Source organism: Lingula anatina, chromosome 1 (genome assembly GCF_051362555.1).
Source record: "Lingula anatina isolate TDL-2025a chromosome 1, LinAna3.0, whole genome shotgun sequence".
Classification (NCBI taxonomy): domain Eukaryota; kingdom Metazoa; phylum Brachiopoda; class Lingulata; order Lingulida; family Lingulidae; genus Lingula; species Lingula anatina.
The window spans coordinates 59,572,186-59,588,019 of record NC_141767.1 but is presented as its reverse complement, the minus strand read 5'-3'; the positions used below and the strand labels follow the sequence as shown (position 1 = coordinate 59,588,019).

The window sequence follows — 15,834 nt, the reverse complement described above, 5'->3', positions numbered from 1 at the left end:
CCCACTTTCAAAGACGGCGGTTATTAATACGAGCTTTCTGTAACACATCGGAAGAGAAGATAAAAGGACATTATGTCAGATAAAAACAATTTTGAGTTATTAGGAACATATCAGGAAATGATGCCGCGTGTGTATTGAAAAGTATCAAAAACCTGTTTGTTGTGATATCATTTGGCTAATCTTCTCTCGGAGAGCTCGTTTTAAAGCCTAGTTCAGTATATAATGTTTTTTAATATAAAGAACAAATTGATCACCAGTACTTTGTGCACGCAGAACGGATTTGGGAAGAACTGGCAATAACTTGTTAGTATATTGGTCATCTCAAGATAAAACAATTTCAGTGGCTAACATAGCATATGGAGACAGCCATGGGCAAACATGAAATACTCCGGCAACCATGGTCCTATCAGCAGCCTCAGACGTGTTAGCGTCATTGATCGTGGCTTCAAATGTAGTGGTGATCAATTGTTTTTTCTGTTGTAGGATGGGTATTTGTTTAGCTGGCTCAGTGTAAAGAGAAGAACGGTGGATGTAGTCACGGTCATTGCAGATGTCTGTCACTACTGGCATCTCCCTTCAAGGTAAGCGATGAGGAAGGGACTATCATATTGACTTATTTCCATCATATCATCACCTTACTTGAGAGGCTTCATCTGATATTCGCGATGGTCTTGCTTCATCTCAAAGTACTAACTTAGACTGCAGATGATATTTATTTAGAATTTCAAAAGTATATTGAAAAAGAAATTGTGAAAAGTAGGGGTCAGAGTTCAAAATTTTGATTATATGGTAGATGGTCGAAAATGAAAAAAAAATATAAGTAGCACTTTATAATCAGGATATACACTCTCTGTTAAAAGGCTGATTGCAGTAATTTAAAACAGACGTACAATATTCCTAATTTGTAAATACTGGAACGCGTTATACCCGGCAGTCATCTAGTAATTGTAATATGGTCGTTAGCGCAAGGTCTCTGTCGCTACTAAAAGTTGTTCTAGTAAGCCGACACGACGTATAAAATCGCGAGTCGATTATTAGCTTTTTCACTTCAAAAGCGAACAGCTTCAAAGGGTCTTCGCGTTACAGAGCACACAAGCATACAAGAACGATATATAACGCTCTCAAGAGAAACGTTATTACCTGGTGGATCACCGCTGTCTGCTGGAAAGAGTGTGAAAGGATCGGTGAAATGAGTAAGATTAGATGGATAGGATATCTCTGAGCTCTCGCTGATGAAGCCAACAATATGGTAAACGACAGTATAGTTGACTGACATATGCATGAAGTAAAGATATAACACGGCCATCAAGTATGTACGTTTATTACCAGTGAAGGAGATAAGAGTAGTGGAGCTGGCTCAACTTACTGTTCTCAGGGAACAACCTATTCTCTTCTTAAGACACGTTGTAAGTTACACGTTCTTGAGCTTTATACATTAATTGTAAGCGCATTTTATTTTCAGATCCTGTCGGTTCCAATTCATCAAACTACTAACGTTGGACAGCGGTATGTGCCTGGTACATGGGCTCTGGGGGATTCGGCAACCTTTGCTTGAATGCTCAGTCAGCAGGTACAGGATGTGTTTCTTGCATCTGTAACGTGCGCTGAATACGTCTAAATGTCCACTGCCTTATTGCCATTGACAAGCTTCTTTCCGAGGCATTGTGGCTTCAGGAGATGAGTGGTGATAGAAGATTCTGAGGTGCATTTTTGCGTCGTCGCATTTGATCTTCGTCACATCAGGTATGTACAGTAGTCTCTGTCATTACGCCCCAGTACACTTGTAAGCGTCTCGGTAACACTAAGGGTGTTTTTTTTTATCCCACCAGATTATTGAACAAACATATTTAACCTTTCCCCCATGTAAAAAGGGGTTCGGGGTTTCTGTTTTGGAACGCTATGTACAGACACAGAAGACCCCACGTATACATCGAGTTGGTGATCTCTTTCTCAGACGTGTAGAGCCCCGTGTTTCTGTTTCTGAGAACCACTCTTGTACCATAATTAATTGCCAGTTCTTTAAATCTTTTTCTTTTAAACTCATAAAAAGCACGGGTTTATTGCATGTCAGTAATATAAGACGCTGTTTCCTCTCAGTTGGAAATAAGTCCACAACCTAACCAGCCTGATGTCTTACTTTATCCCAGCCAATACGTCGGTCGTATATTGCTGGTTAATTTCTGACCACATCAAATCTTTGTATGTACTTCCTGCCACTGTCAAGATAGACATGTCTCGTTTTTAATGGGTTTCAATAACACGAAAAATGTGTAAGCAATTACAGATTACTGAAAGCGTTTTGGTATTTCTGTCGCTTAAATTCCATATACGGATACCGTTCTTTCTATTTGAACCATTAAGGAAATACTGTTGGCGTTCCCTTTACTATATTGTGAATATTGCAAGAAGTTAACTTTTGCTTATATTGCCTAGCTGTTACTTATTTTGATTCTTTATATAATAACAATAATACTGTTTTTTTAAAGTTAATGTTCATGGCTTGACATTTGCAGGCTCAGTAATCTACGACGGGTAGTACATACGTATACATACATGAATACAGTAAGTATAATAATGACAAATTAATACCAATCAGCATGCCTTATATAGTTGTTACCTTACTTACGACAATAAAGTACACATGTGGTATTTTAATACACCTGTAAGGCTGCTTTACGACAATGACTTCTATTAGGCTCATTTTCTACTTTGGCATAGTTGTAGAAATGAACTTTGCAGCAGCCAGCACGCTTGCAACATATTGTGGGTTGAGGACATTTGACATTTAAATTTCATTAGTGTCTGATAGACAATCCAGGTAAAGAATCAAATATTCTCTTACGTTCATTTTCGAGTTTGCCACAGTAAACCAGATAGCGTTTCTCATCCTCAGCAACTAATTTGCAATGTGGGCAATATCTTTCTTCCATTGGTATTTTTGTTGGAGCCTTAAATGGTAACATATGTTCCGGAAACGTATGGTGACGTATGTTCAAGGTCATTTAATTTTAATTTTTGTACCGCGTTCCGGTATATTTTTTAGTGATTCAGTCATGGTAAATTATACATGACGTAAAGTTGTTTTTATAAATATTAAAACTGTAACTCAAGGGGCTTTGCGTCATGGCTAAAACAAGGTAACGCAGGTTCCCCAGAAAAATTGTCAAAAAGTTTCATTTTTTCAAGTATTTGGTGCAATAGAAAACAGTGTTTTCTGTTGCTGACCGCAAAATATATTGTGATTCTCTGATATTTTGACATTCCTGATATAATATTTGGATCAGGAGGGAAAATAATTTATCTAATGCTTATTTAGCTGTTGGTAGGGTGCGTTTTCCCTTTTTTTTAATATTCAGTGACAAGCAAATTAAAGTCGCTCAAAAACAATAAACTGTTCTATACAGAGGATTGTTATAATTTTTTACAACGTTATACTAATAGGAGATAAATTAAAGAAAAAAAACCTGTGATGATTAGATTTTTTAAAGTGAGTAAAACGTTTCTTTGCTGGACGTCTTGCATTTGTGACAGTAACGTATGTTCCTTTTTGAGGATAGACAATGAATTATTTTTTATTATTCATGGTTCCAGGAGGGTGAAACTCTGATGCAAACCTCTTCATGTGGGACCCTAAAATAATCAAACATAGTTTGCAATCTGTGCACTAAATATTTTAACGACATGCCTGTGACCTCAATTGAACCTCTATATTGGGTTTGGATGCCATATGCGAGTGTCATTATTTCAGATTAAATCGCAAATTACAAGGCTAGAATGTATAACCGAATTCCGTGCCATCCTCAGAATGCACATGATTTACTCCTCCTAATACACACTATTTTGCAACACACACAAAATATATACTGTTACATGTATAGTATATTCCATTTGACGTTATAGTGTATGTTTAGTCACCTATTATTTCTAAAACTGGTAAGATGTCTACTTTCACTGTCTCGACACAGAGCAATGCAATGTGTTCGGAAAGTGAGTAGCAGCAGGCTAGCTACATGTATCCCAGCCAATATATAAGTAAAAGACAAGAATAAGTCAGTTTAAGTGGTCCTTTGGCTGGGCAAAGTAGTGTACTCGTCATTAATCTCTCCACTATGGGGGTCTGTGTATAATTAGAGCCATTCAATCGAGTTGCAATGCGAAACATTATTGATATTTCACTCAAAGTGTGCCTGTGTCGTCTTGGCGCCGCCATCTAAATCAACGCTTGGAAATATATGGCCATTTCAAGTCACACTTTTTCTTGCGAATACTGTTTTCTTTTTTCATGTTTTCACTGAACAATTTGTCTCTGGCGTCCAAGGATTAGTGTTTGTTTTTAACTTGGACCTGTTTCCTCAATGTTCATAAACATGAATGATACATGCCAAAGTTGATTTTTCACTAGTCTTTGGGTATGATTTAAGGATAACAATTTCTTATTTTCAAGAGAATTAATTGCCACCCTTTCCCTACATTTTAAACCGTGGCCAATTCAGTTCACTAAATAAATTGACGCTAGTAAATATGTCGAAAGGCCATTACTCTAGAGAATAAATAGCAGATTATTTGACCGTTTTACAAGAAGTTAGAAATATATTATCTTTCTGACCGAAAGTTAATTTGATTTAGTGAAATACTACAAAAACCATCTTGAATTGAAGTAGGTCATTTTTGTTAGGAGTTTAGCCTGCAATGTAACACCATCCTGATTTAAATGTAGTTGCCATTGGGATGGAAGCGGCGAAATTCCAGTGGAAGATCATTACTCAAGTAACTGCAAAACACTTAATTTTAGCCTTGCATACATGGATTATGATTTTTTCCACCCTTTTAAAGACTGGTTAGCTCATCAATCAGATGAATTCAGTGCAGAAACCCTCCGTATTTACCGTTCCACCCGTTTGATCTTTCAATCTTATAAATTTGCAGTTCGTCATAAGATGTTGGTGTCCCTTGAAGTGAGCTCTATTGATTGGTAAACGACCTCATCAAAGTTTGAAGTAGAAATTCATGTAACTAAACCCGCTGTAATTGATTGAAAATAAAACCTGCAAATCTCCCATTTCCGACTGTTATATCGTTCTGGTAAGTTATAGTCAGCAAATTTCTTTCTTTCTTTGAAGCGTCTAGCTCTCAGGAAGCTAGAGTCAAATCTCGTCCATTGCTTACTGGAAGTTAAATCTAACACCAAGGTCACTAGAAATAAAGCAATCTATGTTGAAAACGTGTTTCACATTAAGATGTAGTAGATTTGAATCAACCATAGATCATTTGACGTATAAAAGATTATTTAACATATTAGCAAAAACAGCAAAAACAGGTCCTATGCCGCGCAGTTCCTAAAGGACATTGGTATAGCCGCAAACAATACTAGTACTGAAAGTCGCATTATATTACTTGTGCCATGTTTCACAATAAGTCCTTTTGAGATGAACTCTGAGATTAGCTGCGATAATTGAGTGCTATTAGGATTTGAATTAAATTACATATTGTCATATTTGAAATATGTGCACTGAGCACCTTTAATTTATCATATTTATTGCCAGTTTACAATTATATATCATAGCCATAGTTTTTATTGACCTTGTATCCAGCAAGGTATCCTAAATTTTAACATTATTTCATGTTAATCAATCTTTAATTCTAGAAATTATATTTGTATAATTTTGTTCGGCTTAACAGATGCCAGTTACATGTTTTCTGTTATAAGCATTTGTGATAAGTAGTAATGCTCAGTTAGAATGAGACTTTTTGGGCATCCCCCTTTTCTTTGATTAAAACCATGGTTCATAAAAGCCTTTTTACGGCTAACTTAGATGAAATGCCCTTTCTAGGAAAAAAACTATGCAAGTTCCTGTTTTTGAAAATAATGATTGGCCACTTATCGAGGTTAGGGTCTTAATCACATGTTCCACGCCGGTTTGTGCCATTCATAAGGCATGAACGACTTTTTTTTGCGCTCAATGCAATGTGTGGGAAGGAAAGGAACTCTGTGTGATGCTCTCATTACCGACCACTTTAAAGCGACTGCTATAGTCTTCTTATGTTTACGCTGAAATTTATTTTGCTCTCGTCTTTTTTAAGCATTCTCTTTTTGAATTGAAAATGGCTTACGCTGCAAGCTTAAAGTAATTCATTTTTTATTTTGGATTATATTGTACATGTATGTCTCTATCTTTAAGTTGGCTCTGGAAAATTGGTCATGTTTGAAAGGCCATGGCTTAACTTTTAAGTGAATGCATCAAGCACTATCAAATACAACTTGGGAGCTTTCCACTTATTTTATCTGCTTGCGGCTGTAACTAAATATATATCTTTGAAGGAGCAGGGTGTGGAAATCAGTAGAATAAAAATAGATACATAAATATATAGATAGATAGTTGGGTGAATGGATTAATAAATGAATCGATGGATGGACTTCGGAGCGGATAGATATAGGCTAACATGTACCTTTAGGTACATGTGGGTCCTGTAGGTAGGCAGTAGGCAGTACATTTGGGTCGTTACGTATTCAAATTGACATAAAAAAAGAAACCATAACCGTTAGAAAAAGCGTAGATTTAACACAGGATATTGTTTTGCAGATGACAGTGTTATGCTTGTTCAAAAATGATTTTTGGCCTATTATGTAGTCTGGAAAAGGTTTCATGTTATTCTAACAGTGTCTAAGATACGTTTGCAATTATCCTTATTTGAATACCAAACACAAGTTTAAGTCGACAAGCTCACGAGACAGGTTTCAGAATGTCACGCAACAGCACTGAAAAGACAATTTGAGATGCTTTTACTGAAAGTCTATCCTTAACAATATTTTACACGAAGAGAAGACCCGAATGTGGAAGAATGCCACCTAGGTGTTAGAATGCTGTCTTTCGACTCTTTTGTGTTCCTAGGTAATGTACTGGAGAGCTTTCATGGCGAAATTTCATTCTTTTTGAAGAGAGGTAGTCAGAATTAGCAGAACACCTGTCCGTAAACGACGAAGACGTGCACACGCATACATACAAATATATAGACTGAGAATATATAGACCGTGGCCCTAATAATATTATAAAAAGGTATGAAAGTAGCCTGCCAATTTTCAAATACATTTCATCTTATTTGGTGTGTAATAGTCCAGAAACCATTTTGCCCTTTTGTTGTCTTTAATTCTCTGTGTCAGCGGAGAAGTCAAAGTTAATGTTATTATGACCGCCATAGAGAACATACTGATTCTAGATCTTACTTTGATATTCCAGACGGACAGTGTACATCTCAAAGAGATCTGATGTGCGACCGCCGGAAGATTTCTTACGTTACATTAATTGTAGGGTCAAATTAGATGGAGAGTGCGTCTTTTAGTACAGGCGATCACTGTAGTATACAATGTCTCTGCTACGACTCGCACTTTTTTTACGACGTATATAGAGTGCTTGCAATATTGACGAGGTATATTATTCATAGAACGATTGTATTGATTACCAGATCAGAAAAGAAAGCAATGATTTTATCATTAGCAGGTAGATAACGAATCTCATGCGCTAGGTAAAGTTGATTAATGGAAATCTGTCTAAAAGTAACCGTGGCCCGTTTCCTGTTATGGGAGTTTGACCTTCTTCATGAATTCCATTTCTTCCCGCTGACATCTATTTGGAATTTCAGTTAGGCCTACAATTTTTCCTCGGTAAGAACCCGCCAGACACAATTATTTGAATGTATGTTTCCTTGGGACCAATTAGTATTAACCATGAAGTCAAATGCCATATTCGGACGTCAATTATGTATTTTACGTTCTGTTAATTGTCTAAGGATTTTTTTCAGAAAACTCGAGCACGTCTTTCGTAAAGGAGATCAAAGCTCATTATACTGAGAAGAAATGTTTACCATTCCAGAAGGACTCGGTCTAAGATATTTCTAATTAGGTAATGTGCAAAATTTAAATTCATTTGCGATTTCCACCACGTACGTGTACATGTATTGTGTCAGAAAACGTAAAAACCATTGCCCAAGCTGATTAATTTATAAGTCGTTTTATGGTATGTTCTTGATTACAGAAAACACGAGGAACAACCACCAATCTTTATATTGCATGAACGCTGTTCATTTTTATCTAATGCCGAAAGTCCATGTGACAATCCCATGTAAGCGATCATCTCGATCAGCGACCATGGGGATCGATTTGCAATTATACAAGCCGCTGTGGTGCGTGCCGATCTAAGAATACATGTAGCTCAACGGTGAAGGTAAACATATCAAGTGAAATAAAGAACACTCTGAAAACAGAAAACGTAAGGCTGAATCCGTGGAGAATCTAGAAACAAATTCAATAAAGCATGGCATGTTCAAGACGGCTATGGAATGCTTTTGCCACCTATAAAATACTCTAGTATTTCGGCTGTAGACTGTGTACAGTGTATAGATGCTGTTTGCGTAATGGGTAAAACTGCAAGGATTTTTTTCTTTCTATCATGCTTTTACTTGTGTACGGATATTTTGAAGCTCCACTGCAGCTCCGAAGGGTAATTGATCCGAAAAATATTTGAACATGGCTAAATTTGAAAGAAAAAAGACCCAAAGTTTCATTGGTCCGAAGGTTTAAAAGCTCGATGGAGCAGTGGTACTTGATCAGAAAGAGACATTCTGTTGCAACAGTACCGGTGGTGAAGATTGCGCCTGTTTTCTGGTGGCAATGACCTGATCGAGCCTCCTGACGAAAGTAGATAAACAGATATGATTTCGACCTAGAGAACCTTCAGACCAATGCACCTTCGGACCTGTGAACTGCTGGACTATTCCATTTTCCCCCATGTATGATCATGATATCTGTCTGGCCTGTGAGTATCTGCTGACCAATCTTTCTGTTTCTCTTACTATCAGGCTTCTGGTGAATTTTAAAAGACATTTCGTTTATCACTGTAATACGAAAAGTGCGTGTCAGGAGTCTTCATCTTATCATAATCATCCTTATTATATCCTTCAGATTAATCCATGGTTTGATAGTTTTATAAACTAACGGAAGCAATTTCAAAGGAAAAAACATCCATCTTCATTTATTTGATATGACGTCCTATGCTTGTATTATTGAAACCACATCTACGTGTAATTTTTTTCTCCAAGAAAGGAGATTGCAATGTTGATTATAACTAATGGCTTCCATTACACAACGTTTTAAATAAAAATGTTTTGCATTAAACGTGCAATATACGATTAGTTATATCCTTACATCATGAATGTAATTACCACAAGATGGATAAAGGTCAATCAAAGTGTTTTTGAATATGGGTACGGTTATTCGATGTACAGCCTCCCACGTTTTATTATCGACATTGCTACAAAATACAGAGGGTTTAGTACCTTTTCAAACTGCAATTGATATTCTGAGTGTATTATTTTCTGGCCTTTTCTTTGAAGTCTCATTTAATATTTCATTCAATGGAGAAAATAGATAGGTGGCGATAGAAAACAATGTGCTGTCTTCAGAGCTTCATAGCATTCCACAGATAATCCGTTCTTATGATGTCGACAAAAGAACGATGGAACATTTGCATGTGTGTGTGTAATTTCTCTATGCAAAATTGATAACAGTCAAAGCATATCTCTTTTCGAATTATTAGCAGTCACAATTGCAGGTAATCCAAGCGGTTTACTGTGATACAATTGGATGACGAATGAAACTATTTCAAAATGAAATCGGACAACACAATGAAGTAACAGGCAACTGTGGTTTTGTGCTCGGAGTTACACGCATTACGCCTAATCAGCACATAGTTCCTTTACAATTGAAAAATTCATGGTCAGCTCTGGGAACACTTAATTCTGACTACCGTTTTGATATTGTGATTTCATTCCTTTCCTGTTCAAAATCTAACGTCATTACTTGAGATATCAATCTTATTTTGAAAAATACTGTAAAAAGTGGCAAGGTAATAAAATCATTTTATTCATGGCCTGCTTTACAGTGCAGTGTTTTCATCTGCAATTATGATAGCGCAAAAGAGTCGGACTCTATAAATTCCAATGAAAAATTCATGTAGGTCAAAATCGTATTTTTGTATCATTCTTTCCAGAGTGTTGTGACATTTGGAGCTGCGGTATCGAAACGACCAGGTTTAGAAACACATACACGTACGGCTCTCAGTGACTGACACACTGACGTCACTGCATCACCTGATCTCACGTTATCACCTCTCCGTTATCATGATAGTTAAAATAGCAAGGTCCACGCCGCCTACCTTAAGCTTGGCAATGACACCACATGTAGAAATATGGGGATACTCGAAGACGACAAAAATATTTCGCCAACAGTGGTTCAATATCCTCATGTACGTCTGTTTGATGCAATCCGTGGCGGCGATATGAAATCTTTAAGAGCTACACTGGACGGAATTCAAGATAAAAACTTGCAGGAGCTAATGACTCAAAGATGTAACGAAACTTATCATATTCGACGCCCGTCCTCCGCCCGGGATGTGTATATCCATAACGCCACCCCAGTGGTGGCCGCTACTACCGGCTGGTACCCAGACGTCCTGGAGCACTTGGCAGCCCGCAAGTACGGCCTGGACGAAGGGTGTGCGGTAGATGACACCACAAACAGCCCGGTAGCTTACGACAAGGTTACTGCTCTTATGATAGCTGCTATGAGCGGTAAATTACGCATGGTACAAACTTTGGTCAACAACGGGGCATCTATAAATCTACAGAACTCTCTGGGGGATACGGCTCTACTAGAGGCATGTTTCGAAGGGCACCTGTCGGTGGTTCAACATCTTGTTGAGGCAGGGGCGGACATGCATGTTACCAACCAACGCGGCGTAAGCAGCTTAATGCTGGCTGCATACGCGGGAAACAAACATGTTGTTGAATACCTGTTATCTAATGGGGTTGATAAACAGCAAACTGATAAGCTTGGTCGCAACTGTCTGTTCTACAGCGTATCGGCGGGACATTTGGATTGTCTTCAGATGTTGTTAAACAAAGGTGTTAAGCCACAGCCTGATTTTTCCGGTGTAACAATCTTAATGGAAGGGTGTTACCATGGTCACACGGCAATAGTTCTTTTCCTCATGCAAAACGCGCAATCTGTCAACATAAACATCACTGAAAAGGACAAAAATGGAAGAAATGCCCTTTATTATTGCTGTGAAGGAGAACAACTTGAACTGTTTGATACTCTGACAAAGAAAGGAGTGCCAATTGAATACGCGGCCGAAAGCAGAAATCTTCTTATGCTCTCCGCTTTAAAACCAAATGTCAAGGTCATGGAGCACCTTCTCAAAAGTGCCAGAGATCTGGGTATAGACATAAATGAAAAGGACACAAAAGGAAGAAACTGTTTATTCTACTGTGCCACTTCGGGTGACGTGTCTGTCTTCCAGCTTCTCATTAAGTACGGCGTCAAAATCGAAAACAGCAATGACGGAGTGTCTCTTTTGATGCAAGCTTCAGGCAAAGGACAACAATCCTTGACACAGTACCTTTTGGATCACGCGGATACTCTTAAAATAGACACTTGCGCAAAAGACAAAGACGGCTGGAATTGTCTGTTTTATGGTGTCGCTGGAGGACACGTGGATATTTGCCGAAAATTAATTGCCAATGATATCCCCGTGGAAGAGGCGCTAGATGGACGTTCCATTCTTATGCAGGCTATTGCAAGAAACGACTCCGATATGGCACAGTTCATTTTGGACAATCGTCACCTTCTACAAATTGACTTAAACCAACGCGACCATGACGGCTGGAATGCTGCATTCTACAGCGCGCAAGTGAACAACCTGGATATGCTTAAACTTCTCGTGAAAAAGGGTGCACTTCTCACACCTACAGCGGGGGGAACGACGGTTTTAATGCACTGCGCCGAACGCGGGCTTCTGAACTTCATCACATACCTAGTTGACAGAGCTTCTCTTCTTTGCGTAGAACTCTCCGCGAGGGACAAGGAAGGAAACAACGCCCTTTTCTACTCTGTAAAAGGAGGCAAAATCGATGCCTGTCAACTGCTTATAAAACAGGGCATAGCAGTTGAATGCAACTTTAAGAACCAAACAATACTTATGACTGCTTCATCTCTCGGACATAGAGAAATTGTCAAATATTTACTGGAAAATGATATAATGATAGGGCTTGATATTAACAAAAAAGACGACAACGGCCAAAATGCCCTTTATTATGCGTCGTCGGCGGGATACGTTGAGATCTTGGAGTCGTTGCTTCTTAATGGAGTTGGGGTGACAGACGATATCAACGGGAAAAGTTTACTTATGGTCGCTGCAGAAAAAGGACACGTGAATGTTCTGGAATACCTTCTCAATCACTCTCAAGAACTCGGCTTAAAAGTCAATGCCACTGACGCAAAAGGCGAAAATGCTTTGTTCTATGCTTTGAAATCTGGTTGCACGTCTTGCATCAAACTTCTTTTGCGCAACGGAGTTAAAGTGCTGCCAAATGTTGAAGGCAAGACGATTCTTGCCATTTGCACAGAAAGCCAATACCAAGACATTCTTCAAGTTATAATTGAATGCAGTTCTAATGGTGGCAGTTTCGTCAATTTCAAGGATGTCCACGGGCGGACAGCGTTGCACCATATGGCCATTAAGGGACAGGTGAACTTATTGCGTCGGTTTGGTCACAACTATGACCGCAGAGTAGACTTCGATGACCAAGGAGATACTATACTCATCTCTGCATGCAGGATTGGAAATATGAAAGCAGTGAAATACATTGTCAGCCAAATGCATGTGGATGTCAACGCTAAGACCAAAGATGGTAGAACTGCTTTATTCACTGCAATTGACAAAAGGGACATTTGTCTTGTGCAGTTTTTGATAGAACACGGTGCAACGTTTGACATAGATAACGATGGACGAACCGTTCTCATGGCGGCCACAGAAACAGGAAGCATTCAAATAGTCGATTACCTCCTGAACCAACTTAATCTCGCTGTTAGAAAAATAAATGTGACGGACGCCAACGGTCGCAATGTAATGCACTACTGTGCTCTTACGGGAGACGCCGAACTTCTCTCACTTTTATCCCTCTACGGCTCCTCCATCGATTCACCGGACAACAACTTGGTCACCCCCGCCATGGAGGCATGTCGTAACGGACACATGTTCTTTTTATCTGCGCTGCTCAAACGCGGCATCAAAGTGAACGCTGTTGATCACCAACTGCGAGACGCTCTTCACCACTGCTGTGAAGCAGACGATCCCAAGTTGACATGTGTCCGGCTGTTGATACAGGAGGGCATCGATGTCAATTCAAAAGACATTAATGGGGAGACTCCCTTGATGAAGGTGTGTCGAAGAGGGCTTTATCTGATGGCAAAATGTCTTCTGGACAACGGTGCCGACCCAATTGCTAAAGACAAGACGGGGAAAGAAGCTCTAGACCACTGCCCAAAAGACGGGAATATCATACATAATCTGCTCGAGAAATACGCATGTACGTATTTTTAAAGCATCTTTATGTCAGCAATAGAACAAGATTAAGAAAAACGTTTCATCAAAAGATAATTAAAACAATTCGTTTAATTACAAAACGCGTCGACCCAAGTCTTTTGTCTGTTATTCGTTTTATTAGAAAAGCAAATAGCCATGCCAACATTTGTGTGAATTTTACCTTTCCTTTCTTCATAACGACCTAGTATACATTTTAGTTGACTAAAATACTATAGTTTAACAGAATAGAATGGTGTACAGCAGTTTTAAGTAATACTGCTTCCGATAGTCTTCCGTGGTATTAAATTTGAGGACGGTATTGATTTGCAGCAATAAGCGGTTTTTATCTAGTCAAAACTTCAGTGGGCGATAAGAAAGTTTGATTTCAGATATGTCACATCTTATTTGACCTTGAGTCTACTTGAAGATGCACCGTCACTATCCCCGGGTGGCAATTTTTGGTTAAATAACACATAACGTATAACAGTCCTCACATACGATCTACCCAAGTAAGCAGCTAGATTCAGTAGGTTTCATAATATTTTTGAGTGATACATTTCACTGTACTCTTAGTCGTTCGATATTTGCATATTATACGTCTTTTAATGACTATAGTATAATGAACCTATAAATGTCATTTCAGGCATGGATAAACACCACAGGTCATTGATAGAGATGTATAAGACGGACCTCCTGTCAATCGTCGAGGTTACCAAGGTGATCCCCGCACTTCACCAAGCCGGAATTGTGTCCACGCCCCATTACATATCAATAATGCAAAAGTCATCCCATGATGGGCGTATAGAGCTCCTCCTTGACATCCTACGTCACCGGGGATCGCAGGCATATGATGTCTTTTGTCGAGCGTTATTAGGGGAACCTGAATATCAGGAATTGGCGTACCAGATGATGAGTGCTGCATATATCACGCACAAGGAGGTTTATGTTTGATTAACTAAAAATATTATCAACAGTTTGTATTCTTTGTAAGACCCGTAAATCTGCCGGGACTTAACAGCCTGCAGTGGGAAGGAAGCCTTTTTCTGGGCCCTTGTTACATGTACCAGCAGATTTTACATTTCCAACAGTTCTTATTTTTAACAGCTAAAATATTTTTAGTTTTAATCTTTATTTTAAAAGATTTAAAAGATGTGTAAATACATGACAAGTGATTCTAGATTCCCATATGTGGCTTCCTTTTCCTACGAATTCTTTAAGAGACAAAGTACTAAATGAAATTACTAACCCTTCTTTTAAAGCATGATGGTACATCATTTAGAAGCATTTTGATAAAAAGTATATCCATATTACATACTTTTATATTCACAAAATGACATAGTGGGTGAATTTTGTATGAAGAATTAACAGCCATGTATGACTTACATGTATATATACCATGTTTTAACATTTAGAAATCATCAGATGTAAAAAAAAACAAAAAAAAAACGGTATCACGTGTTTGAGCGAAGGTAATGAAATTAATTAGAGAGACAAATATTCAAATAATTAACTAGGATAGGAATTTGGATAGGAGAGTTTGAATGCATGAGTTAAGGATTTTGACGTTTAAAGCACTCTGGAAAAAGTGTCAAAACTGAATTGAAATCACAGAATTTCGTCTCAAAATTCCAAATGTTCGAGAATTAGATGCATTTCAGCATTACATGTTCTATTGGGAATTGTTTATGTTATATAAGCTGTCATTTGAGCATGTTACCATTTACTCGACGACCGCAAAGAGAGGCAATTTTCCTTTCTATTCATAACTGTTCATATTACCGTTCAGAATAGTAAGAAAAAAGTCATATCTTAGACCACAGATAGCATAGAATTTGGCTTTGAATTACCATCTATTTCCTGCTGCCCACGTGCACATTACAAAAGGCGAAAAACATGCCAGATTCCTACATTACCACATTTTGCCCACCTCGAAGACAACTGGTTATTGACAATACCAGCAAAGACGAACCAAAAGATTTGTGAAATTCCTATTTATATAATGGTAGCAGTAGATCTCAACGACATCAAAACACTTAATATTGTTTCTTTTAATCTTGAACATTCACTTAATGTTTTTTTTTTCTTTTTTCTTGTTATTCTATGTAAAAATAACTGCAGATAATTGCTATGTACAACCATTTACGAGACGGTAAGCATTAGAGAATATTAAGTAAATGTATGTATGTATGGTATGTAATTAAGTAACAGTTGTTTGTCTGGTACTGGCTGGTCTCTTAGTGAGAGTTTCGGAAAGTTACTTCATAAATAAGTAAATCCATAAGTGACTATCAGCAAGTGGCATTGTCGTTCAATTATATTCACCACGCAACCTACTTGAAAGCCGCCGAACCAAATTATTCCACGTTGTGTGCGTTCATCTTCCATTGTGCAAGTATTAAACACAATTTGCCACTCC

At 38.2% G+C, this 15,834-nt stretch overlaps 1 protein-coding gene across 2 annotated transcripts; it reads left to right on the top strand.

Annotated features, from left to right (window-relative positions):
• Positions 1–146: 146 nt before the first annotated feature.
• Positions 147–15,703, top strand: LOC106179964 (uncharacterized). 2 transcript variants are annotated; one of them, XM_086998281.1, is made up of 4 exons: positions 147–581; positions 1,463–1,743; positions 10,044–13,422; positions 14,062–15,703. In XM_086998281.1, exons 3-4 carry the CDS (start codon positions 10,242–10,244, stop codon positions 14,367–14,369), a joined length of 3,489 nt encoding a protein of 1,162 aa, XP_086854407.1. In that variant the 5' UTR covers positions 147–581; positions 1,463–1,743; positions 10,044–10,241; the 3' UTR covers positions 14,370–15,703. The 2 variants fall into 2 exon arrangements, with proteins under 2 accessions (XP_086854407.1, XP_086854408.1); XM_086998282.1 differs by lacking the exon at positions 147–581 and having other exon boundaries at positions 1,434–1,743.
• The last annotated feature ends 131 nt before the right edge of the window (positions 15,704–15,834 follow it).